At 38.5% G+C, this 27840-nt stretch overlaps 1 protein-coding gene across 7 annotated transcripts in view; it reads right to left on the bottom strand.

Moving 5' to 3' along the window:
- Positions 1 to 2246: 2246 nt before the first annotated feature.
- The window catches only part of PAK3 (p21 (RAC1) activated kinase 3), a 294267-nt gene continuing 268673 nt past the window's right edge, over positions 2247 to 27840 (bottom strand). For all 7 annotated transcript variants that reach the window (XM_073013449.1, XM_073013446.1, XM_073013448.1 and 4 more), the window contains 2 exons: positions 13294 to 13431; positions 2247 to 9541 (listed from right to left, as the gene is read on the bottom strand). In XM_073013449.1, the coding sequence (XP_072869550.1) occupies positions 9452 to 9541; positions 13294 to 13431 (228 nt within the window). In that variant the 3' untranslated portion in view covers positions 2247 to 9451. The remainder of the gene's footprint in view (positions 9542 to 13293; positions 13432 to 27840) is intronic.

A 27840-nucleotide genomic window follows, 5' to 3' on the forward strand; every position in this document is an offset into this window, starting at 1 on the left:
AGGTGGGTGGGACTGGTGACAGGTGGAATTAATTTTGTGAGAAACTTCTTGATAGCAAAGTAATAGGTAGTTGGAGGTAGAAGTGGGCTGGGCCATGATACCCATCCTATCTCATTACGATGACCTCTGAAATGTCATAAACAAAGATGCCATGCAGTTTATTGCTTTTCTTGTTGCAAATATTGTTGAGATAATTGTATATCACATGTAATTGTAAGAATGAAGAGAGATCCTGTGTACCTTTTACCTGTTTACCCTCAATGGTAATATAGCCTTGCTTCTTACTTGGCAGAAATGTATATCTCTAGGAAATAGGACAAGGGTTCTCTAGGTAAAATACTAAAGTACATGTATAATAGGGCCACATTGCCAATTTTCTTTTTATCCCAAGGTTGGCCGCTTGAGAGAACATGTATAAATGTGTATGAAGGAATAACTATAGCAAAGGCTTAACCTCTATGGTAGGCAGCAGGCCTGTAATATGCAAAAGTTGACCTGACAAGCCCCAGTAAGGGAGAGGGGAAAAACCAAGACCAAACTTGCTCCCTGGTTCAGTGAGGTGCCAAAAACTGAAAAAGAACATCAAAATGGGTCCAAAGATATAGCGAAATAATTTGATTCCATGGGAAGGGTTTCTGCCGTCAGCTATGGAAAACAAATAAAAAGTAATCAGCTGTAAAATTGCAAAGTGGTTGAGTCATCCCAGAGATCTGTCAGCATCAGGGACTGCTGTGTATATTGCAGATACAGGTAAGTAGAATGGCAAGCACAGGAGCAATCGGACAGTGACACTGGTACAGGATTAGCAGAGGGTAGTGGTAATAGTGGTGCTTGACACAGGTGTGTGAGAAGTCAGCAGATGCCACCCAAGTGCCTGGGGGCAAAGACCTCATGGGATGTGGAGAACAACTAAAACCTGTGGGGTACTTCAGGTATTAGCCCCTCCTCATTTCAGTAGGAGGTAAGGAACCTGGATAAGGCTAGAGTTCCAGCAATCACGCTTATAAGGCTGAGCTGTGGAATAATATATTTATCATTGTTTGGGCCTTGCTCCTCCAAGTCATTGTGACAAAGGAAAATGGCTTCAAATTTTATTTTGTGATGGACGATATTGGTAATTTGCTAACTCATAGTTTTTCTGCTTCATTTAATAGGAATAGGAAAATACTTGGAGCAAATCCTGGCAAGAAAGGCTGGAAGGGTGTGAGGCTTGTTAGCTTGCTAGCAGGAGCTTGTTAGTAGGAGAGGCAGTGCAGTAACTGTGCACATGGGCAGTAGAGAACTTGGCTAAATCCTAGTTGCTGGAATTCTCATTCACTTGCCCACTCATATTTACAGAAAATGTCTTTTTGGCTTTCATCATGGAGAGATTAAGTGAGAAAATTAAAACTTGCATGTAAGTACAGTGAACTAGAAAACAACCAAATAATATTTGGTAACACACATAATGCAATTGTAGGGAATATAGTACCAGTGTGTTTGCACTTACACAAAGGTACAATATTATATACACATTCTCTAGAAGGAGTACTATGCCCACTGTACAAGTAATACTAGTGGAACAAACCTCCAGTTTACCAAATTGCTGGTGTCCTTGAGTCTTGAGGACTCAAGAGAGCCTCTGACAAACCTGGCTCCAACAGGTGCGTCTAGCAGCTTTTAACAAGCTTTACTGTCATTTAGTCACATTTACAGGTGATTTTTTGAATAAAAGTTACCTTTAATAGAAATATCTACAGTGTCTGACATGTAGCAGGAGCTCGATAAATGATTTTCAAATGTATGAACAAATTAGTGAATGAAGGTTTTCAGTAATTTTGGTTGAAATGCCTCCTATGACCTCTGGACTTTGGTATCAGATATAAGACAAAACTAAACATTGTGCAGATGGTTTTGCATGTTCAGGATTTTCCAAGCAGAAAGATGATCAAAAACAAAGTAGTTACTACATGTGATTTCTTTTGGTGGTTCTCCTTCATCTACATTTGTGATCTGCAAGGCTTTTGACCTGCATTGAGTATACACATTCGCCTCTCTGAGCTACTCCATGTAAACATCAGATAGAGAGAGACTCTGGGTCTGAGTTATTTAGTAGCAGAATTTGCAGAGCATTTCCTGTATTGCTCACAAGGCTGGGCATTTCTGTGACTCCAGACCTATGAGACAGTGATACCCTCTAACCTGTGAAGTAGGTAAAATGGTCAATGCCAAGGGGTGGATGGGAAGGTGACAGAAGCAATAGCTCATTGATGTTTGTCATTTTTATTTGCAATACTTTAGGTCCAAGTTTCAAACTGCAATATTTTTACACTCAAGACACAGTCATGCACAATCCATATTTCAATTTTCTATTGCTTCAACCACAATTTAAAATAACAATATTGAAAACAAAAATCCTTAAAAAGATTGGATGCTGAGGTCAGAAGGATGGAACCATACCATCAGCAGGTCGACAAAAGAAATAACTTACTTAAAAATCAAACAAACAAAAAGACCATAAATACCTTTAATCCAAAGTTACAGAAGAATTTCACTACACATGGTTTACAGATAACACATTTTGACAAAAGTAATGCTCAGCCAATTGAGATACAATTCTGATAAACAATGAAAATGTGGATCCTTCTCAACTTGTTTTGTGTAGATGTTATGAGTATCATCCCAGTAGACATCGCTACCCTGTGATCTGGTTCCTCTTGGCTGATGTACTGAGATTAAAAACTCAATGCATTAGTAGTTACAGGATTCTGTGAAGATCTTATCATCAATAATGAATATAGTATTTGCGGGTCCATAAAGCACACCACACACAAGAACACACATTGAACTCGAATTTTGCACTCAGGGCTGGTTGGCACTCTGCTGTAGGCAGGGAATTGGGACCATCCACTAACTAACTCCCAGTTTACCCTCTTTCCAGCAGTGTACTCATCATACAACTGGCCAATCACTGTGGGAGTTGTCATCAGAAATGCTATCTTTGGTTCCCAACAAATGAATTTGTCAACACTTCTGAATGCTAGTAGCATGTAATTACTTTTTCATTTCTCTCTGCAACTTGTAAGTGTTTAGGTTCACTCTTAATGGTCTCAGCCATTAAAATGCATGGGCTCTGCTATCTTGTGCCACTTGAGAATTGAACTCTAGAAAGCCCAGCACTACTTCACAGGAAAGGAGAAGCCCAAGCACAGTTATATTCTAGCAAGTGTGACAGTGTGTTTCTGTTTCAGCAGCAAATACTGGTCACAGCTTAAGGAAAACCAGACTTTACATACAGACTGTATGGAAAATGAAAACTGGGAACGGTCAACAGAAAATGGACATTAGAACAAAAAACAAAATGAAACAACTGTAAACGAATTGGAAGACTGCCACAAATTTTATCAACATCCCCTATTATTATGAACTTCATTTGCTTGATTTTTTTTTTTTTTTTTTTTTTTTGAGAGGGAGTCTCGCTCTGTCGCCCAGGCTGGAGTGGAGTGGCCGGATCTCAGCTCACTGCAAGCTCCGCCTCCCGGGTTCAGGCCATTCTCCTGCCTCAGCCTCTGGAGTAGCTGGGACTACAGGGCCCACCACCTTGCCCGGCTAGTTTTTTGTATTTTTTAGTAGAGACGGGGTTTCACCGTGTTAGCCAGGATGATCTCGATCTCCTGACCTCGTGATCCGCCCGTCTCGGCCTCCTAAAGTGCTGGGATTACAAGCTTGAGCCACCGCGCCCAGCCCATTTGCTTGATTTATTTTGTTGTTGTTGTTGAGACGGAGTTTCACTCTTGTTGCCCAGGCTGGAGTGCAATGGCATGATCTCAGGTCACTGCAACCTCCACCTCCCAGGTTCAAGCGATTCTCCCACCTCAGCCTCCTGAGTAGCTGGGATAACAGGTGCCCACCACCACACCCGGCTAATTTTGTATTTTTAGTAGAGATGGGGTGTCTCTATGTTGGTCAGGCTGGTCTCAAACTCCTGGCCTCAGGTTATCCACCTGCCTTGGCCTCCCAAAATGCTGGGATTACAGGCGTGAGCCACCGCACCCAGCCCATTTGCTTGAATTTTAAAAATCATCTTACATACTTCTTTTATCTAACTGCAACATAAGAGACTCAGGCTTAAACATGTGATATTTGCCATCACTATAGCAGGCTGAATTTTCAAGGCAACCTATAATGCCATAGAATGTTAGACTTTTGGAAAGACCCTAAGGATTATCTAGTCCAATACACTTATTTTACAGATAAGGAAACAGCCATGGAGAGGTTAAGTGACTTGTCGAAGGTCACATGGCAATTTAGTAATAAAGCTCATATTAGACTCCAGGGCTCCTTCTTCCTAGGCTAGTATTTATTCCACTACATATGACTTTTGGGTACTAAATCTGTTGAACATTGTGCCTGCCTTACTGCTGGTATTATGGGATAGCATTTGCCTGATGGCAGCTTCTAATGGAGACTCCAATGGCACTAAGCAGTTTCTAAAAGTTTATCTTGCAAGTTCAACCCAATTAAGTGGCAGTAAATGCTACAAGTTGTATAGAATACTTGTACACACAGGTGTACACATGGAGGTGATATCTCAGTTCCCGCATTTGCGGATTCAGTTAGACAGTGTTTAATATTAAACACATTCCCAATGCATGTTGGGTTATATTCATTTGGTCACTTAAAGGAGTGTGGATCAGAAAAGGAATGAAAAAACTAAAAGCTAACCAACAGAAAGACTATATCAAAAACAAATCTTTTATGAAAAATTCTTTCATAGGAGAAATATTTCCATTATTTCCAAGTTCCCATTTATTTCCTTCCCAGTCCACATGCAAATATATGTTCAGAATTGTATGCTGAGTTCACTTCAAATCCCAGGCCCATCAAACTGTCAGTTTACAAATGGTGAATTTTAGTCCTCTTGTTCAGAGCTCAGAGACTGGGAGATACTTGCACTAGTGGCCATACCTCTGTTTAACTGAATATTAACTGCAAGTAGCTTAGATAAAGACCAAGAGATTCAACTGGGGATGGCAGGGTTAAGACTCCCCTAAGTATTTTTGTATTGAGAACGACCAGTAAAAAGCCAGTGAGTTCTCTAGGTATAGGGTCTGCTTTCAGTGAAACTAAGCAACATATCTGAGGCGACTACCTCATTATCAAAGTTCTCACTTAAAATTTCTTTGATGAGTTAGAAGGAAATTCTCCTTTGGTTAGATGGTCTCCCTTACTCTTTAAAAATCACAACTACTGTATACAACCTATAAATAGGCAGAAAAAAGCACATGGAGACCATCCCAAGTCAAAATTAATAGAACTGTAACTGAATGCCAAGAGGCAGACAGTTCTAAATATTTGTTTAATGATTTCAAAGTCAGTTTTTAATTACAAGTCATAACTTCTAATGAAATTAGTGGGACTTGCCCTATTGGTTATTAAAAGAAGAACCTTACCTGAATGATATACAGTAATATCCTGTTGGACAAGAACATGGTGGGAGCTGGGGATTTTATCCTTCTATTCCTCCAAAATTCAACCTGAGAGTCTGTTAAAATGTTCCAGAAAGGTAATATCTGCAACAGATGTTATCAAGGGGGCTAATATAATGGTCACCCCTCCAATCTAAAGCAACCACAAAACAGACACCCGAATGCCATACCAAAGCACAGGGCAGACAGCCTGTTTTAAAGCAGAAGAGTGTGTTTGGAGTTCTAATAGTGACATCTCCCTAGCTTTAACTTATAGATAATAGTCTCCTAAGAAAGCACGTGCCATACCCAAGCGTGTGCCAACCTCAGCACCCAGGCAAGTATAAAGCCTATGGAATAATTGTAACTAGCAAATATCTGTGCCCTGCATGCTCTGGGCTCTGGCCAGAAGGCATCTGCTTCTGTCATCTTTTCTATGTGTCTATAGTTTCCCTTCTGCTGTTTATTTATTATAAAGCAATATTATAACAATATTAAATAAAATTTTAGAAAGAAAAAAAATTCACATAATTCCACCACCCTAATACAACTGATTTCAATTATCTGTGTTCCCAGTCTTTGCCCATATGCATTTCTTTTTATGTAGTTGTAATCCCTGTTTATGTTATTTAAAAGTGATATTATAGAATCTCTCAGAACTGGCAGCCTCATTAGAAATAAACAACCCATTGAGCAAAGGAATATAATTATTTACACGATCTTTGAGCTGAGAAATATCATTTATAGACAAACATCTCAAACTATCAAAACAGTTACACAGACAACAGGAAGCAATTTCATATTTCTTTTTCTTTTAGCAATGGAATGTGCTTCACCGGGGAGGGATAGATGTAAGGATCAGGTGGTTAAACTCAAACATTGGGGTGCACTTCACAAGCCTGAAAGAAATCTGAATAACATAAAGAATAAATACTTGAGTTAAATCTTCTTACATGGCTTGGCCATCCAGTAGCCAAAATGGAACATGGACGCACAAATATTTACAATGACACACACACGAGATCAGCAAGAACGAAGTCATTACCCAACATGGTGACTGATCTGAGGGATTGTGTCATCTGAAAATCCTCATGGGATTATGACAACGCACTGGATCCTTGCTAACAACATTAACGTTCTTTTCTTTTTTAAATAAATAATCTCTACTGTGCTTCTCACCCTTCCCTGACTTTCCCACTGCCCTATTCCTATATCAGGATATTTTGGAATCAACATTGAAGGATGTGCCCTCGTTATCTCAGGGCACACTACCAACATTAAAGATTTGGATAGACTCACCTGTGTCAAGATGAGCTAAAAACAATCCAGGGAAAGAGAATAAACTGTTAACAATCTGGAGTTCAAGTTGCTCGATTGTACCAAATGTGAATCCTTCAGCATCATTGTGGCACGAGAAACAGCTTCTTTCTAATACTTATTAGAAATATACATAACTCTCCAATACAGGGAAGGGGCTTTAGAAGCTGTTCTCATTTGAAAATTTACATAAATACAAATTTATAAAAGTAATCCCTCCTGGGATATGTTATTATCAAATCTTGGTACAAAGTGGTAGTAAAGAAGTACCTGGCTCCTCGTTGTTAATATGCTGAACTGAAAGCGTAAGAGAGAAGCCATTTCTCTGCCTACAGTGATCTGAAGGGTCACTGCTCCAAGGTCTCCAAAATAACAACAAAAAGGCCTTCTCAACATGTAAGGGATGCTAACTGATGAATAGGGCTTCCTAACCAGGTTTTGGGCTCTCTCCACTGGCAGGACAGTCACCAATGTACCAATGTACTGATTTTTATTTGCATCCCAGGATTTCATTGAATTTCCCGGCACTATGAGTGAAAATTTTTTTTAAGTACTTATTTTTAAATGAAATCAAAATTAAGGCCTCTCTCTCTCATTAGAGCAGTGTGGCATTAAAATTACAAGCCCAGATTCCTTTTTGCAAAATATAACATAGTATGCTTCAAATTAATATTAACACTTCATTTTCTTTTCACAATTATTGTTTTATCCCACTGTGGTCTTTTTCAAGGGGAGGAGGTCAAGTCTCTCCCAAATTTTACAGTCAAAGAAAACAATAGGGAAAACAGGAAATACACCAGTGGGGTCATCTCCTAAACATAAACACGTACACTATATAGTTTGCTGAAACTCGAAAGAAAGTGCTTTCATTTTAAGATGTGGATACATGGATGGTTAGATGGATGGATGTACCTTGGCAAAGAAGGAGAGAGGTCTATGTAACTGATCTCTTTCCCCTTCTTGCTGAATGTACATAGGTTCTGTTTAGATTCTTTGTATACTACAAATTAAGAAGCCTTCTATAACACAAATTGTTAGTTTTTCAAAGGCTTAGAGAAACAACTTTCTGTAATTTACAAAATTGTCAGTACGTTCAAAAGAGAGGCATATCCTTTTCTACACAGACACCCTCCAGATATTTTTCTACTCTCAGAAGATTCAGAAAGTGCCAACTGTTGAATTTTTAATAAATAGATATATGGTGAAATAATAGTCAAATTTTGTTATTTTCCCCAAGCCATATAAGGAATTCTGTTGGACTAACATTTCTTGGGATATGATTGTAAGTTAAAATTATTTTCTACTGGAGAGAATTTCACGACTTTTATGAATATGCTTTTGATATTCAAAAGCCCAAAGGACTAAGTATGAACACACCATATTCTGAAACAGAAATAGGTGATACATAGGGAAAATGGGAACAAGTACTTAGAGCCAAATATTGATTGGGATGTAGCCTTCACTGACCTCCCACTTCCTGCAGAGTTGACTGTTTACTATACCACCTTTCTCCAGATCTTTAAAAAACTTTTTTAAATATTATAAATTGTCAAAATAAACAATTTGTATCATAAGTAAATGATGGTTAATGAATCTATTTCCTCCTGGTATGCCTATTTTACAGTGCATATGTTTCATAAGCACAAAAGAGGATTAATTTAGGTATCATTATCTTTGTTTACTTAATATCAGACAAGGATGTCAGTATTCTACATTTATCTGGTTTTGGCTCTCAGAGAAAGTCCCATCTTTGTTTAAATGTGGTTTCTCCTATGAGGATTTCCTAGGTTCAGAACCAGAACTCACCTAGCAGGATGTCATAGTTTCAGTGTGTCCTCTTTCAGGTATTAAGGAGATTAACAACCTGGTTTACTCAACTATCTTTTAAGCATCATTGTGAAAATGTGACAGGATTTCACCATTTGAGCTTTATTTAGATATACACTTTTTAAAAAGCCCTTCCTGAATACACATATTCCTCTCCACTTTTGGAAAATGTCTTAAAAGAAACCTTTTCCAATACAAATGCAGAAAAATAGGTACACAAACCAAGCCACCACTATAGAAGAAGAAGAAAAAATTGCAACTCTATTAGGGCATGGACTTCCACATGTTCACACAGTACTTGCTCTGGTATTTTGTTTGTTTGTTTGTTTATTTTTGTTTTGTTTTTATTTCTGTTTTTTTGCCTTGCTTTTTTTTGCTTTCTTTTTTTTAGAAAAACATTTTGACATCTTTTTTTTTCCTGGACATCTAATGACAATGCAAGTGAAAAACATCACATTGGGTAAGGAGTTTTGAAGGAGGTTTGAATGCAAGAGGGACTACTCTCTAACTTAAAAACAAACACAACACTATGAAGAGGGACTGTGCATCTTTGAGAAACCTTTTTCTTCAAAGTGAGTGCACAAAATGAGGGGATTCACTACTGGCTCTTTCGCTTCACGGTGGAAGTGACCACTTTATGGTCACTTCAACATTGCTGCCCTGTTTGGGCTGCGATTCAGGCTTACAAATAAATTACATAATCTGAGGGAGTAGGAAAAAGGCTTATAAGAAGTTTCTATTCATTTGAAAGGTAAAGAACCCCCACCCCATTTGACTGTCTTTTCTTCCATCTTTCCTGCAGCAGAGTTTTATTTCAGTCTTACTCATGAGGGAGATGGTGAGGTGTAAGGCTTGCAGTCTTAGCGGCTGCTGTTTTTAATCGCTTCCTTTGCAGCGATAATCAGAGGAGTCAGGCTGGAGAGAGGCTTGGCTAATTTTAAAAATGGATGCTGTAAAAGGAAGGAAAAAGAGGAATTATTGGAATTCTTTCCTCCAACAAGTACACTACTTTACATTTTCAAGCAGCCCTTTTTAATTAAGATATATTTTGAACACCCAATTAAATATCATTTAATTAAAAACGGTGCCAGCTTTTGTCCTTCAGATGTTTTTGTACTTCAATGTCATGAAATCCTCTGGAAGCTGACTGGCAGAGTGAGAAACTCTGAGGGATCTTATAAAATCTCACTGTGTTTGCAACAGTCTGACTCTCTGATTTTCCTAAACTGAAAAATTTATCTAGAGAAGCTGTCATGCTTGGAAAAAGTGTATTTAGTTAACTACTAAAGAACTTTATACAGAAACCAGTGGCTTACTAACTGCTAAACTCAACAGCCGTGCCTCTACCATTTCTCTTTTGGCCCCTCTGCAGTACTTAATAAAAGTGAATATCCCTTCCTTCTTTGAATTTTTTTTTATTTTTTATTTTTTGCCTTAGAAGCCTGTGACATTCTACCATATTTGGTTTCTTCCATGCGCATGTGCACTGAATATTCCAGCTCCATTTTCTTCCCTGGTTTCACTTCCTCCTCCTACCTCCTATTCATGAGAACTTGGCTGCCATCATCTTCTTCTTTTTTATTTAATTTCTTACAGATCTCATTCTCTTTCATGGTGTCAACCCACCATCAGCTTTATGGAGATGACTCCTAAATCCATAGTGTGTGACCTGATCTCTTTCCTGAACTCTGGTCCTAGTTTTCCTGCTGGATATTTCCTATGGGATGTTCTTCCGTCACCTTAAATTCAACATTTAAAAAGTTATGTTACAGTCTCACAAGCAGGGCAATCTTGTGTAATGTAAGCTACAGGGGCTTTGGAGTCAGAGCACTTAGGTTAAATCCTCATCTCTGTTTATTAAAATGGTTAAATGAGGTAAGTGGCAGTCCCTTGTAAGTTACATAGGGTCAAGAAATGTTAGCTATTATACTGTCTTCCATCACTTGCCTTCTTGCTGAATGCTACCATTGACTTGATAGCCTGAAGTCACTTTTGTCTTCCTCTTATGTTCTAAATGCAATAAGCTACCGGGTACTCTCTTCTCAATGTCTCTTACATTTATCTCTTGCTTATTATTATTATTGTTTTTGAGATGGAGTCTCGCTCTGTTGCCCAGGTTGGAGTGCAGTGGCACGTCTCAGCTCACTGCAACCTCCGCCTCCCAGGTTCAAGTGATTCTTCTGCCTCAGCCTCCTGAGTAGCTAGGATCACGGACGCATGCCACCACACCTGGCTAATTTTTGTATTTTTAGTAGAAACAGTGTTTCACCATGTCGATCAGGCTGGTCTCGAACTCCTGACCTCAGGTGATCCACCTGCCTCGGCCTTCCAAAGTGTTAGGATTATAGGCATGAGCAATCACGTCTGGCCATCTCTTGCTTTTTCTAATTCAGTCCTAATCATCTTAATCCCAAACCATAACTCCTCCTTGGTCTCCCTGTCTCCATTTTTTTCTTGTTGCTAATTCTTACCACATACTACCAGATTAATCTTCCTAAACAAAGTTGTCATCATGCTGTCCCTCAGACATCTTCAGTGTTTCCCCACTGCCTACAGCCCCAACTCTTAAGCCTGGTGTTCAAGGCCCACCACAGGATTATCTCCTGCAGCTTCTTTACTTGAACTCTTTATTTCAGCCACACTTTCTAGGTTCTGTTCCTATAGACCTTGCCCATATGTCTTTGGTTAAACCCTAATACTTTCTTCCATTTGAAATCCCTTCCCTTATTTTCTTCAACGTATCTAAAACTGATCACTTCTTCAAGGCCCAGCAGACCTCTTTCCTGTTTGCAGACATTTTCTGATCACCCCTAGCTTACGGAAGTATTTCTCTAATCAACCATGTCATTTACTATTTGAACAGTTCTTTGGGTTGAATGAGTCTCTAAACAGCTTTGCATTATATTTTCATGTACCCAAGAAGGTTGTGAATGTCTTAAATGGAGGAATCATGCCTTTTAATAGGTTTGTATACTGCACTTATGCTTTACAAATGGAAGTTGCTCAATAAATATCAATTGATGGACAGAGAATTGTCTTAGGTCATACAGAAAGACACACAAATATTCAAGACCTGTGTCTTTTCTCCAGCCTTCCAGTGGGGTGAATGTCATGCATCTCTCGCCTTTCTAATCTTGGAAATGGCAATAATAGGCTAGAGTCAGAGAATGGAGTTGCATGGACTCAAAGAGAAATACGGGCTGTTGCTTACATGTATAAAATGAAAAGACGTAATAAACTATTCAATTTAGACTCATAATACAGTTTTGTATCAGTTATCTGACTGGTTCATATAAAAGAATTGTTGGGGAATGAATTAACTAGATAATTGATTTAATGATCTATTTAGCTGGACAGTCACATTTATCTGGATAGCCAGTTGAAGATAACTTACATCTTCAATTATCTTTATAAGAAAACATAAGAGGAATGTGTATCAGAATGTGTATGTGGAGTGGTGGGAGGGCTAAAAAGATATAAAAGTGATATACTCAAAAGTTGACTTTCATCTGTAATTTGAGGCTGGATTAATTAGAGGGTTAACAAAGGGCCATTCCAGATTTGACATTTTAGGGCCTTATGATAACCTGTGAAATGCTTGCAGGTAGCAGAAAAGAAAAGATGTAGTCTCTTAAGTTTCTCCAAAAAGGTCTATTCCAGGTATGATCTGAGTTAGGGTGGGATATTTTTTTTGTCTGGGCGTGGCTCTGTCTCTGGAGGGAGTTCAGAAACAACAGGAAAAGGTTTTTCTTTCAGGGGGTAGGCTAGAACAGACAATCTGTGGTTAACGCGCTGTATAACCAAGTGTTGCACCTTCTGTTTAATTGGCTTATGTGTTCAAAATCACAAAGAAAAATAGCAGTCATTGTTCTTAGATGTTAAATGTCTTCATACATGTCCCTGAGAAACACTCCCCAGCAGTGAAGCTATGTGTATCATCCTGGGCACGTACTGCTTTATCAAATAAAGACATATTTTTATCTAAATTGGTTTGTGTGTGATGTATGGTAGAAAGTCAGACAATTCAGGGCTCATATCCCAGCTCTGCCATTCAAGAGCTGTGAGCCTCAACTTTTACATCTATAAAATGGGATAATAATGCCTACCCTATAGAGTTGTTATAAAAATGAAATAATTTATTGAAAGAATTTGGTACATAGTAAGTATTATTTCTCATCATATATATTAATCCCTGAGAGCCATGAAAAGGACAAATGGTTACAGAGGCACTCACCACTGGATGGTACTCACCCAGGCAAGCAGGTGCCTGCCAATTGGCATCACAAGCAAAGGGGCTTTGACCAGTAAAGCATTAGAGTAGCAAATGCCATGGAAATAATTGCATAGTTATGTAGAGAATTACCTCCAGCCAAGAGCACCTGCATACAACATCCAGGGGCACAAGTAAAGTTTAGAACAAAACACCAACACCAGAGGGTCACATTGCTTTTTTTTCCTTGCAAAATAAGACTCCAGGAAGAACAAAAGAGATTTACGGATTACACTGCCAACTTCTCAGAAGAAAGGCAACATGTCAATCAATCATGTATTAGATGCATGCCTGTAGTTATGTGCCTGTGGTCTAAAATAAAATGGTAATAGCCTAACTCTAGACATCTCTTGACAGAGCTCTCTGTCACACATTGAGATGGAAAAGCTGAGTATAATGCCTCTCTTTGTAATTGTCCTATTTTATTTTCACCTGCAAAAGCTCCTTGGCAGATCCTCGCCTATCGACATCCATCTCAAGACAGCGATTTAAAAAGTCACGGAATACAGCCGACAGTCTCTCAGGATTCTGGAGCTCTGGGGTTCCATTAGTGGCTATCAGATACAATGCCTGTAGAAAAAAATAGAAAAATCCATTCGGCACATACATATTAAAATCATGGGTTGGCACAGAAGGCAAAAATCCAGTTTCTTCTGGTTTACATTCTGGGTCTTAATAATTCCAGTTTAGAGAATGACACATATCTTTCAAAGCTTCTATAACATTTAGAAATGATTAATATTGGCAGTAACTGACGTGACAGTAAAGTGTCCTACCTCCAAAAACTTAAAAATAAGGTTATTTTGTTGTCCTCCGAGGGTTAAGCCAGTAAAAATCCACATATAATGAATATGTGATTAAGTACCTAGAAAATTAAACCAAAGGATTGCCTGTAAATCTATTTATCTAAAGACTTGGGGAATACACATACATCCATTCATTTTGACCTGAGTATAACTTTGGGGAAGTGCAATGGAAAGGTAATTGTGATTTACTAAGTGCTTATCTTGCTTGAAGAATGTTTGTGAATAGATGTAGAATGAAGAGAGTACATTACAGAATTAGGGAAGTACAAGGAACCAGAAGATGCCAGTGCCTGGATGAGAGAGGCAAGCTGTGGGGCCCAAGAACTCAAATACTTTTACCCTGTGGCAGCTGTATCCCTATTGATTTTAATTAGATTTCCCATGAAGGTACACCTACAATGAGAGGAAATATGAGAAAAATTGACAATAGTAGTCTTGGCACCTGACAATTATCATGGTAAAATAATAAGTTGCTAATAATCGTATATTTCTCTGAGAGCTTTGTAGTATAAGGCCACCACTAAGAGATGTCAAGTCATGATGTCCTGAGAGAATCAAGGTCTCTAGTCTTCCAATCAGAGAGCTGAACTCAGGACTATGATTAATTCACAAAGGTAAACCCATCATTTTTTTTTTTTTTTTTTTTGAGACGGAGTCTTGCTCTGTTGCCCAGGCTGGAGTGCAGTGGCATGATCTCGCTTCACTGCAGCCTCCACCTCCTGGGTTCAAGTGATTCTCCCACCTCAGCCTCTGCAGTAGCTGGGATTACAGGCATGCATCACCATGTTAGTAGAGATGGGGTTTCAGCATGTTGGCAAGGCTGGTCTTGAACTCCTGAACTTAAATAATCCACCCACCTTGGTCTCCCAAAGTACTGGGATTACAGGTGCGAGCCACTGCGCCCAGCTGAAGGTTCTTGATACAAGAAAGCTGGCCGTTACTGATGCCTCCTCTCAGCAAACAATTCAAGAGCATTTAATATGTACCAGATAGTTTATTAGACACTGGAGAGCTAAGGATGAATAAGACAGTGATCTTGCTTTGAAGAATCACGCAATTTAGTGAGGGAGAGAGACATATATAGAGCGCGACTGTACAGCGGACCAAGAGCTAATTGAGGAAACTAGAAAGCACTAAGTAAATACAAGGATGAAGTAGTTCACACCAGAGCTCAGAGAAAGCTTCACGGAAGAGGCTGACATTTTAAAAGGGTATTGAAGAATAAGTAGGAGTTTGCCTGCAGGTACTGCCAGGGTTTTACCAGCCCATGCAACAAACCCCCTAACTCTTACGAAGACATGTTCCCTCCTGAACTTGCCTGGGTTTTGCAGCAAATTATCATCCCCTTTCTCCTTTCTCTACTCTAGCTTCTGTTATTATTATAGGTATTTCTATAAAAGTCCTTTTGCAGGCCAGTTTTCATCAGCTCTTGAAGACATCTCTTCTTTTTAGTAACTCCTACAGATGTACTTTAGAAAGGGTCAGGAACAACCGTTTAATCTAGTGGCTGCCAACTTTACAGCATGCATCAGAATCATCCAGAGGGTTTGTTAAAACACAGGTTTCTGAGCCACCCCAAGAGTTTCAGTAAATATGGGCAGGGGCCCAAGAATTTGCGTTCGTATTAGTGTCCTGTTCATGTTGAAGCTGCTGGTTCCAGGACAACACTTTAAGAACAACTGGTTTAATCCACCCAAGTAATTAAGCAATGGGCTAAACTAGAGGGTCCCAGACTTGTCTGCACATTAGAATCACTTGGGGAGAGTTAGAAAATCCCCATGCTCAGTTCTCACTCCCAGAAAAATTAAGTAAAAACCTCTGGGAACAGAACCTAGGCGCCAATATTTTTAAGCTTTCCAGGTGATTCCAATTTACAGCCAACAATGAGAATCCCTGGCTGAGAACCTGGAGCCCACTTCATACATAATAACTTAGAATCTCCGCATCATATGTACACCAAACGTAAGAGCCACAGAATTCCATAGGAGATTGTCTTGCATAGCAATGTGTGAGAACTACAATGCCATATGCTTCTCTACAGTGCATGGAAACTTTTGGCTTTTCCTCCTAGTACTAAAAAACCCACATGTGAATACATCCCTCACCCCTACGAAATGTACATCTTCCTTTCCCCCAACTCTCATCCCTTTGTAATTTTCAATACCTCCATTGATGAACAGGAAATGCAAGTGGCAGCTATTAGGACTCCCATGCCAAAACACAAGTCAGTGACAAATCCAGTTTTGACTAAAAGGAGATGGGATGCTTTTAGAAAATCACTGATTGGGCTAAAATCGAATAGTGCACAATCATAGCAGATATAGTCAATTAAGTTCAAACTGTTTTTGTTCTTGGATGATTAGTGCTTGAAGCACCTGTCCTCCCAAACATCTTTATTCCTTTATTAAAAGAAAATCAGTTGCTACAAATTGCATTCCCTGCCTCCTCCTAAAACTCTTTTATTTCAGCTGGCTACAACTTCCCCAAAGTCACTGTTCTTGCTTTTTTGCTTGCTCTGTAGCCAAGCCCAGACCCAAGCAAGCACATCTCTTTCTTCCTTTCCCAGATTCGTTTTCACTCTCTGTAGATCTGTATTCATGCTATACTGTCTCATTTTCTCACTTTACTTTCACCATTCTTAGCTTAATACATTCTATTCCACATAATTTTCTTCCTTAAAAGTACATACACATCTTCTCTACCCGAGTCCTTCTCATCTCTCTTCAATCTATGCATAATTACCTAAGGAAATACTTGGCCCTTTTTCCATTCCATTTATGAATCCAAAAAAATGACCTTAATCATAGTTGTTACGCCTGAGTAGTGCTAGTGAAATAGTACATCAAGGGAGAAGAAAGCCCTGTAATTTGAAGGAAAATCTGAGGTAATGAAGAGCCAGTGCTACGAACCTCTACAGTACTTCAAAGAACCGTTATGTCCTCCTCAGAACTTCGACAAAAAAGTCTGGCTGTAGTTTTTGTTAGGGGGTGGGTCTGATAGGGGGTGGGTTTGTTAGGGGGTGGGTAGGAGGTTTTGATTGGTGATCTAACAGCAGACTCCTGCCCCGGTTGATTAAGTGTTGATCTTCTGCTTATACTCCCTCATCCCTAAACAAGGTATCAAATGCAAGGCTGCCGTTTGCTCAACAATATATCATAAATATTTTTTGATGTTTTAAAAATTCTTCATAAATATCATTTTAAGAGCTGCATAATAGTTCATCATGTCAATGCACCATAATTACTATTGGTGAACTGATTTAAAAATGCATGCAGTAAGAAAAAGGCTGAAATACACCAATTTGTGAACACTGGTCCTCTCTGGATGGTAGGATTGTTGGTGACTTAATTTTTGAAATACATTTTTTAATTTTCCAAATTTTCTACAATGAACACAGTTGCTTTTATTATTTTAAAAACTCCAAAACATTATTTAGAAATACAGTTAAAAAGCTGCAGTGTCCAATTTACACAAAAATCCCCATCTATTTCTCTTTGTCTTCCTAGGATTAAACCTGATTCTCATCAAGCCCTACCCTTTGAGGGAAACAAAAACCCAGACTCTTTCTTTTGCAACTATTGTTTTCATTTTAATTGCAACAGTATTATTTCAAACTAATTTCCATTGCAAAAATCCACACTTTCAGTTATATATGGGCTAAACTGGCTTTTGTGGACTGGCCTGGGAACCTAATCACTATGTATAATGCCACTTCTATGGGAAAATGCACTCTGAGGTCCAAATAATTAACTTAAAAATGTGCTTTTGGAACACATCCTGTGAGTAAGCTGGGGACTCTCTTAGCAAAAAAAAGAAAATTGCTATCCACTACCCTGCTAATGAGAGACAAATACAGTTGTAGCCAATACAACAATGACAACAAAAAGGGTTTTACTAGCAAAGTCAAGTATTAGATGAAGAAAGATGAAGGACAATTGTTCTAGGCATGAGTGATAACATGTTGGTTTTATCTGAGCTAATGAAAACTCAAAGAAAATAAAGTGGCTATTAGAAATTAGACTAGAGATTTCCCATATACTAGTTGGTTGCTTCTAATGTTAAGTAAGAAACCATATAATCATCTTTCCCCCCTTCTTCCTCACCCAGCAATCTTCCCCTCTCCCCACCCTTACTATAAATAGTCCACCAGGTTTTGTTAATGCAACCTTTAGAAATGTCTTTCATACCCATCCACTTCTCTCTATCCCTATTGTCTTTGCTTAAAGTCAGGCTTCTTTCAGATGGTTCCAAGGTTATGATAACCTCCTAACCGTTTTTCCATTATTCAAGCCTTTTTATTCTTCCGTCCATCCTCCTTAACAATCTTATCTCATCACAGTTCTCCTCATGTAATTCACTTCCTGCTTTAAAATATTTTGTCACTCCCCATGGTCCACAGATGTGGTTTTCAAACTGTGCTCCCCAAAATTCCTAAGAGCAGTTAAGAGGGAAAAGAAGAGGGAGAGAGAGGGAGGAAGAGAGATTCTAAGACCCTCCCCAACATACATTTTCTTTTTCCTTTTCCTTTTTTTTTTTTTTTTTTTTTTTTGACAGAGTCTTGCTCTGTTGCCAGGCTGGAGTGTAATGGTACGATCATGGCTCACTGCAATCTCCACCTCCTGGGTTCAAGCGATTCTCCTGCCTCAGCCTCCCGAGTAGCTGGGATTACAGGTGCCCACCACCACACCCAGCTAATTTTTGTATTTTTAGTAGAGATGGGGTTTCACCTTGTTCGCCAGGATGGTCTTGACCTCCTGACTTTGTGATCCACCTGCCTTGGCATCCCAAAGTGCCGGTCGTAAGCCACCGCTTCCAGCCCACAAACCTTTTTCGATCAGAAAATTTGTGTGTTTTTCTCCATTTATTCGTGCTTCCAAGCAAGGATTGACTGGAATCAGAGGATCATTATTGTTGTTTGAAAACCACTGATTCACAGGACATAATAAAGATTCCTCAGGCAGTCCTGTATGATTTGCCCCCTGCCCACCTTTCCAGTTCCAGTTTCCATCTGTACTCTTCTCACCCTAGGGCGCTTCTCCCAACTCCTCTCCTGCCCTGCCACACATATACACACTGGCTGAAGCTCACATACTACTCACACCAATTTGTTCATCATTCCCTGAATAGGAAATGCCTTTCATAGCTGCCTAAAATGCCATCCTCATTTCCCTTAAGTACCTGATAAACTTGCTTTTCAAGCACTGGTTAAAATGCCATCTCTTCTTTAAAGTCTTCTCCGTCTCTCCCAGGTAGGTAAACATGGTGACCAAACACTCTGGTTTTCTGGGGACTATCCTGGGTTTTGGTATTTGAGGTTTTGTGTCCCTCAATCTCAAGCAAACAAGGATAGTTCTATGGTCACCCGGCAGATGGAGTTAGCCATTTCCTTCTTTGAACACTAATAGTGCATGTTTATATGTCTATTTTTACATTGTATTATGTATGAGCACTTGTTATTTGTTTACAGGTCTGTCTTCCTTCCTAGATTGTGAGCCCATGGAAGGTAGGAGCTGTGTTATAACCAACCGTGGATTTTGTGACAACCTGCTCAAAATACGTGCTCAATAAATGTTTTTGTTACTGAACGAAATAGCCAAAATGTATAAATTTAACTGAGCTGAGACTATGACAGACTTATATACATAAGTATTAAAGCTCAGAACCTAAAAGTTACCTATTAAAGTCTAAGAAGATATGCAGAAAATGAAAAATGGCACCTTTTCTGAGCTGAACAGGCCTGGCATATAATAACTTCTGATGACCCCACTGTTCAGTGTGGGAGAAGGAAGAGAGCTGTATGAATAGCATATGTAAGGAGATGTCATCATCAAAGGGAGGGAAAACTGGAAAAAGATGACTAAAACATGACCAATGCAGAAAGACCCATAGAGAAAGGGAAGAAAACAAGTGTTCTCTGGAACTTGAAACATAGTTCAGAAACATTTTCTCTGACTGTTCTTGAACAGAAAAGGTACTCTTGATTAATCTGTTAGACCATTTAACAAGATCTGTTTTCTTCCTGAGGTGAGGCAATATAGGCCCCATAACCTACGGACCTTATTTATAATGTTAGAAATACAACCTTTGGCGAGAAAAATGGTGGCTTTCTTCCTTGTGATATACGTATTACCTAGAAGTTTCTGTTGTTCTCAAATTCTTCATAATAACTCTAAATATCTTGGTAATAACACACATACATCAAAGTTTTCACTGACACTGATGTGCAACTGAATTTACCTAAGTACTAAGAGAAAACTTTAAGTTTAGGTGATAATTCAATTTACTATATTAACAATTTCCTCAATTAAAAAAGATCAAAGCAGTCATCATAGAAGTTACCACATTTCTCCAAAGAAGTCCCCACACAATCCATATGTACTCAATAAACTGTTATTAAGGCAGTTTTGTAACAGGATTAACCACTTAATTAAAAAGCTCTAGTTTGTGACTTCAGTTCATTACAACAGTTTATAAAGTTTAAGTTAAGAAATTAGAAAACAAACCAGGGGATTTACATGGAAACATGTTAGCAACCATGAGGGGCCCCAGCACAAATATAAAGACTCACTTTACAAAGAGGATAGGGTTCTGTACGGACATTTCTTTGTAGGCTGAATATTTGAGACGCAAAACACATTTTACCATGGAAATCATATTATGTATGGTGAGAGGGCTCCAGTCCAGCCCTAAAAGTCGACTTAACATACAATGCAACTGAACTATAAGAGAGCTATTCATTGATATCTTGATATCTGTATAAATATTATATCCATGGGAAGTATTAATAGATAACTTTTACTGAATGATTATTATTAGCTTGTGCAATTCACAAATAAACCCTGAAGTTTATTTTAGACTGTTTATAATAAATTCTATTTTGATCTCTAATTGAGAAGAAACTGAGGCTTGTGGAGATAAGAAGAAGAACTTGCCCAATGTCACAAAACTAGTATTTGAATCCAGGGAGTATGAATCCAGAGTTCATGCTCTTGACCACCGCACAATACCACGTCTCACTGTTCCCAGTCTCTGGGATGGGAGTGCTCCTAGAAAAAGCAGACAAGGGCTCTTCAAGGAGTGAAGCACACTGTATATAAACTACTGGTTTAATTGATCCACCTCTGCCTCTACAGAGGAAATGGGTCAATCATTCTCTACCTGTTTGGAAATGGGGAACAAAGGGCAGGTACCCACTCAGAGAGGTAGAGGGGCTTCATACAGTATTGTATATTGCCCAGTGTCTAGTACACATACACACACACACACACACACACACACACACACACACACACACACACAAGTCATACCTCGGTATCTATGGGGGATTGGTTCCAGGAACCCCTTTAGATACCAACATCTATGGATGCTCAAGTTCCTCATATAAAACCTATGCACAGCCTCCCCTATACTTTAAATCATCTCTGGATTGTTTATAATACCTAATACAATGTAAATGCCACGTAAATACAGTCATGCATTGCTTAACAATGGGGAATACATTCTGAGAAATGCATCATTAGGCAATTTCGTCGTTTTGTGAACATCATAGAGTGTACTTACACAAACCTAGATTGAATAGCCTACTACACACCTAGGCTATATGGTACAACCTATTGCTCCTAGGTTGTAAATCTGTACAGCATGTGATTGTACTGAATACTGTGGATGTGCAGTACTGTAGATGTACTGAATACTGTAGATGTGCAGTGTGTTTGAGTTAGTCTTTGTGTATCGAAAAATAGAAAAAAGTACAGTAAAAATATGTTATAAAAGATAAAAATTGGTACACCTGTGTAGGGCACTCACTATGAATGGAGCTTCCAGGACTAGAAGTTGCTCAGAGTGAGTCACTGAGTGACTAGTGAGTGAATGTGAAAGCCTAGGACATTACTATACACTGCCATAGGCTTTATAAATACTGTACACTTAGGCTACACTAAATTTATTTAAATTTTTTTCTTTGATAATAAATTAACTTTAGCTTGCTGTAACTTTTTAAATTTATAAACTTATTTTCTCAACTTTTTGACTCCTTCATAACAGTTTAAAACACATTGTACAGCTGTACAAGAATATTTTCTTTTTAATATCCTTATCCTATAAACTATAAACATTTCCTATCTTAAAAATGTTTTCCTTTTTTCATTTTAAACTTTTTTGTTAAAAACTAAAACACAAACAGGCCGGGCATGGTGGTTCACGCCTGTCATCCCAGCACTTTGGGAGCTGAGGCAGGCGGATCACCTGAGGTCAGGAGTTCGAGACCAACCTGGGCAACACGGTGAAACCTCGTCTTTACTACAAATACAAAAATTAGCTGAGTGTGGTGGTAGGCACCTGCAATCTCAGCTACTCGGGAGGCTGGGACATGAGAATCGCTTGAAACCGGGGGGGCAGAGGTTGCAGTGAGCCGAGATGGCACAACTGTACTCCAGCCTGGGCAACAAAGTGAGACTCTGTCTCAAAACAAAACCTCCCCAAAAACTAAGAAACAAAGACACATTAGCCTAGGCCTAGACAGGGTCAGGATTATCAATACCACTGTTGTCCCCTCTCCATATCTTGTCCAACCGGAATGACTTTAGGGGCAATAACTTGCATGGAGCTGTCACCTCCTAGGATAACAATACCTTGCTTGCAAATACCTCCTGAAGGACCTGCCTGAGGCTCTTCTTGAGGAGTAGGTTTGTTTATACCCTCATCACTACAAACACGTGAGTAATGCATTGAATTAGGACATTATGACATCACTAGGTGACAGAAATTTTTCAGCTCCATTATAATCTTATGGGACCACCACTGTATATTCAGTCCATCATTAACCAAAACATTGTTACGTAGCCCATGACTGTAGTCATCATACTGCATTGTTTTGGGAATAACTACAAGAAAAAGTCTGTACATGTTTAGTACAATGAAACCATCATTTTAAAAAATACTTTTGATTTGTGGTTGGTTGAATCCATGGATTTCACACCCGTGGATCAGAGGGTCAACTGTGTGTGTGTATATATATGTGTGTATGTGTATGTGTGTATGTATATGTGTATATATATACATACACACATACACACATATAAGTATGTATATATACATGCATATATATGTAAATATGATATGTATATACACACACGTATATGTATATATACACACATATATGTATACATATATCTGTCTGTCTATATTGAAGGTTTATATGCAGCTGGTTGTTGCCTGCAACTGACTCCTAATCTGATTCTTCTGTCATTTTAGAATTTCCAACTAACTTTGAGTGTTTTATGAGCGATATTTGCCAACAAGTGACTTAACACCTTATGACTTAGTTTACTCGTGACCTGGGATTTCAGAGTTTAAAAGCCAGAGGATATTGCTGCCTCTGATGTGTTTATGGATATCATGAAAGTGTCTGCCATGTCTTTCTTAGAAGAGAGTAATGGGGGCCAAATATGCAAAAAGAAATCATCACATTATGATGAACATTGTATTCCATACTTGGGCTTACTCAACCCAACATTTCAGTGTGATAGCTGAATGAGCAATCTGGTCTAATTTAACTTCCTGCTTGTCTTACATAGAAGTTCTCATTGGTCACCAAATTATGAGGGACATTTGTTATTGTTGTTTTGTTGTTTAATCCTTAAAAGGCTATTTAAAATGAACCTATTACAGATCTATCCCCTTATAGGTTTACGGTAAAAGGTAATTAGGTAGGGCTGACTCACTGGGTGTTAGCCTAGCCTAAACGTGCTCCTTTCAAGCACAAAAGACTGACCAACGCCATAAAATAAATTACAGGTAACTCCGACAATATGTGTGCTCATTCTCAGAACTAATAATGCTTGCTAAGAATTGCAGAGGGGGCTACTTGTGCTTATGAAGCAATCTTGGGCACTCAAAGCAGTACCCAAGGTTTGGAACTATAGGGCATTTGGAAGTAGGGATGTGGGTAGGTACAGAGCTAGGAAAGGAAGAAAAGCAAAATGGTGCAAAAGGTAGAGGCAAGAAACTGTGAGAAGCAGAGGAAGCAAAACGAAAAATGAGGGCAAAAACAGGGGCCAAAAGACAATGAGAGGAGAATATCGCTGGTGGAATGAGGACAAAGAGAAATGAAGATAGATAAGGGCTAGAAAATCTGGGAGACCAAGGGGACCTGAATCCTAGGTCCCATTCTGTGACTGCTCCATTGCTCCTGGTCCTTTTCACATAAAAATTCTCAAAATAATGTGTATACTTGGTATGTCAACTTCCTTACCTCCCATTTTCTCTTTAACACACAACAAATTTCTAGTCCTAAGGTAATATGTAACATTATACTTTTGTTCATATTTCATTTCAGAATATTAGTGCAAGAAGGGACTAGCACTCTAATTCTTTTGGGCTTTTCCAAATTACCATATTAGGATTAAAACAGGCTGACTGTGATATGATCTGTGAAACATGCATTACTACTCACATAAACTGATTTCAACTTCTATTTTTATATGCAGTTAATCAGCTGAACAGGTTTGTACATAATAATATACAATTCTTTTAATAATACTCCAGAGTGAGGAACCTTGTGTCCCTGCAATAGCTTTATTACTGCAGTGTTCTTCACTTAATAATAATAATAATCTTCCCAAGATTATTATCAGAATGAGGTTACCAAGTCTCATATACAGTATGTTTCACATCATGATCAAGTGTCTTTGCTTGGTTGGAAAAGGAGGATTTTTCCATTCTGTGGGATACAGATTTAGTCCAGAGATGATGAAATAAATGTCTCCAAGCTGCTTTCTGAATACCACTCTTCTGAAAGTACTCATAGAGACTCATAGAGACAACACACAAACCATGGCCTTTTTGGCAGAGTTGGGGAAGGCTGTAGCCTATGTACAGCTAAAGGACACAGAATCAGAGTAAGGGACTCATGAGTTTTTAGTCTTATTTAAGTAAATCTCGTGTGATGGCGCAAGGCAGAAAAGTAATTAAAAAGGAATTTTTCTGGTGGAACCAAGAGCCCTACCCTGGTGACCTCCCTCTTGGCTCCTTCAACACCAGCAAGGAACTCTATGGTATTCTAGGGCATTGTGGAGCCAACTGGTAAACAATAATCTAGTGAAATTCCACTCTTTTGAAGCAATAAGGAAATGTAGGCTCAGCAAGAAGGAACCTGTACAAAGTTATGGAGTTCCTGACTGACAGAATTCAGAATACAATTCATTCTTTAACTCGCATAATGTAAACAGTTGGTAGAGGCACTAGAAAGTTCCTTGTCTAGATCTCTCACAGTCATTGGCCCCTCCTAGATTAAAAAAAACAAAACAAAAAAACAAGTGCTGATGAACTTTGCCATCTGAGCATGAGGGTAATTCTTTACAAAAAAAACAAAGCAAAGGAAAGAAAAAAAGAAAAACAAAGCAAAAGAAAAGAAAGAAAAAAGCTACAACAGAAAAGTCAGTTTGATTATTGGGATAATGTTAGAACTCTGGCTCTTCCAGCTACAATGCTTACGCTGCCTTAATTGATTTAACTTTTCTGCAGAACGTCTTATCTAAGACACCTCAGAGTACTTACTGTTTTATTAGAATGCAAAGGGTTTTCTACAATGATGTTGCAACCTGGTTGGAAAAGGTATCAATCAAAATGACAATAAAGGTCAGAAATTATCTTAATTATTAAGAAAACTCCAACTTTCTTGGTAAAGTAATTCCTCATTGGCAAAAACACAGATTTCAAAAGCCATAGGATAAAACATGTGCATGGGCATTTCAGTGTGCAAATGCCTATCATCACACTCCATGATTTGTCTCTTTAGAATTAACTTTGATCTGGAGGGACTTAGCTACTTAGTTATATGTATGGTACCTATTAGGGCAGTCAGCATATGCATCCTTGTTTTACTCCCAAGCCATGCTATAAGGATTCTGAGAAATTATAACATAATAGTAGCATAAACTTTCTTTCTCTAATTTTCTCTTGGTGGATTTTAGTTTGCTATGGAATCAGTTTCTCCTTTGGCTGTTTTCTGGGTCATAATTCACCAGTTTGAGCTGTCTGCTTCTGAATTACATTCTAAATGAGACTTGCAGCTTTCCTATGGCTAAGTCCCATTTTCCTACACTGAATTCCTGACAACCAATGATTCTTAAGAGCTGTCTATCTTTTGACAGGCAATATTTTTTTTCTGATTAAAAAGAAACCCTGTTATTCTTCTGTAATTATTTTAGTTGTAGTGATCCCAACTTCCCCCTCCTTTTAGGCATAGGTTTGCACTCAAAATAGGAGGAGTGTCAACAAACCATCAATAAACCTTGTTGTTCCATCATGGCTTATGGAAAATGAAGGGAATGCTCCCAGCTCTTCCTGAAATACATTCAAAACAATATTGACTGAGTGCTAGCAAAGTATGCTTGCTTCTCTGGCACTCAGGAAGTTTATGTCTGACTTTAATTCCAAATGAGCACGCGCCATCAAACCCAGACATTCCAATCTACAGCAAAGTCCCAGTGCTTGGAGGGATCTAGAAACAGTTTAGCCTTTAGTTGCTTTTCAATTACTAGAGATTCTCTTATTCTGCTTAACTCTCTTCTCTAGCCATACAAGCCAACTATAATTTCCTTGTTCCTACAAGTAGAAATAAGAACAACTAACATTTCTGTAGTGCTTTAAGTGCAGGAAAAGGAAGTGGGAAGCCTACTAGTGTAGATAAGAGGTCTGAATTTAGATTTCTGTCCTCCTTTCTCTCTTGCCATATTGGTAATGCACTCCTAATCATGAGTAGTCAGACTGTTGGGTTTATTATGCACCAATATATGCTAGCTACTCAGTCAGCAGCTAGACCATTTTAATGATGAACTCCATTTTCAGAAGAAGCAAAATTGCAAAAGAAAATAGCATATCATGGAGGCATACGCTGAACTAATGTCATCTCTTTTTGGATAGTGTTACTGGACTGGTAAATCAGAGAATGACATAAAGCACATCAGGATTTCAATTAGGCTTTTATAGTATTACTCATAAATGTTTAGACAAAATGGATAAATGTGAGTAGAATGATAGTGTTATTTTTTGGTTGGACAACCATGTTCAAAGAGGGGTGATGATGAATTTTTGTCCAGGTTTGACAGTGTTCTATAAAGGGCTTGCCACATTGATATTTGACCTTTTCCTGACTGCCATTTTTCCCTGAGGATGGGGTCCTAGAATCACTGATTCTTAAATCTCCACAGATGACTCCAATGTGTAACCAAGGAGATCCACTGATACAGCATCTGTGGTTCACATACTATACTACATATTGTTTTTAGCAGTAATACCAATAACTGTCTTCCAACGATCCAATCTTTGATACAGCTTCACAGATGTTTAAAGTAAGGGGTAGAAAGAGAACACTTACAATTTATTTTAACTTGGATAAAGATTTGGAACATTACCATAAAAGGTGTTTCAAAGTGTCTAGTAGGGACTTCAAGTGGATGTCATTTTTTTACATATCACAAATAACAAATTCCATCAAAACCTGTTGATAAGAATAGCCCCATTATGTGTAAAAGCAAAGTTAATAAAAGGGTACACTCTGGGTGCTGAGAAAACAGACCAAAGTTTTGTTTGACAAAAATGATTGTGTCTCCTTACTTAGAATCAGATTATTATAGTAACAGTTTTTTAAAGTCTTCAATTAACAAAAAAGCTGATGATATCAGCAGAACAGTAACATTTGATTTGTATATCCACAGGGAAAGTTAGATTTGTAACCCCAGTCACTTTGGCAAAGAGAAGGAACAAGGTACTTAATTATTGGAGGCTGCACTAAAACTGTCTATAGGTCACAGAACAACATGTCCAAGGCCAATTATGTTGAGTACAAAGACTTCAGGCAGTGGGGGACAGTAAGAAGCTTGTGTCCTCTCTCTCTGGAAGGATACCAGCCTCATAACATCAGTACAATTAATGACTCTCTGACCTTTAAAAGGAATTTTATGAACAAATTATGTCAATTAGTATAGCAAAATTTACATTTAAAAATCTCAGCTGCTTTCTAACTAAAGGGAAAAGTAGTTAATTCCTTGCATCGACAATATGTTAATAGGCAATATTCATGAAGGTTCTGCTCAACTGGAACTGATACAACAGAGACAGAAAAACCCACAGTGAAACATAAATGACCTTGAAATGTATAGCCCCAGATTTC

This window comes from Chlorocebus sabaeus, chromosome X (genome assembly GCF_047675955.1).
Source record: "Chlorocebus sabaeus isolate Y175 chromosome X, mChlSab1.0.hap1, whole genome shotgun sequence".
Lineage (NCBI taxonomy): Eukaryota > Metazoa > Chordata > Mammalia > Primates > Cercopithecidae > Chlorocebus > Chlorocebus sabaeus.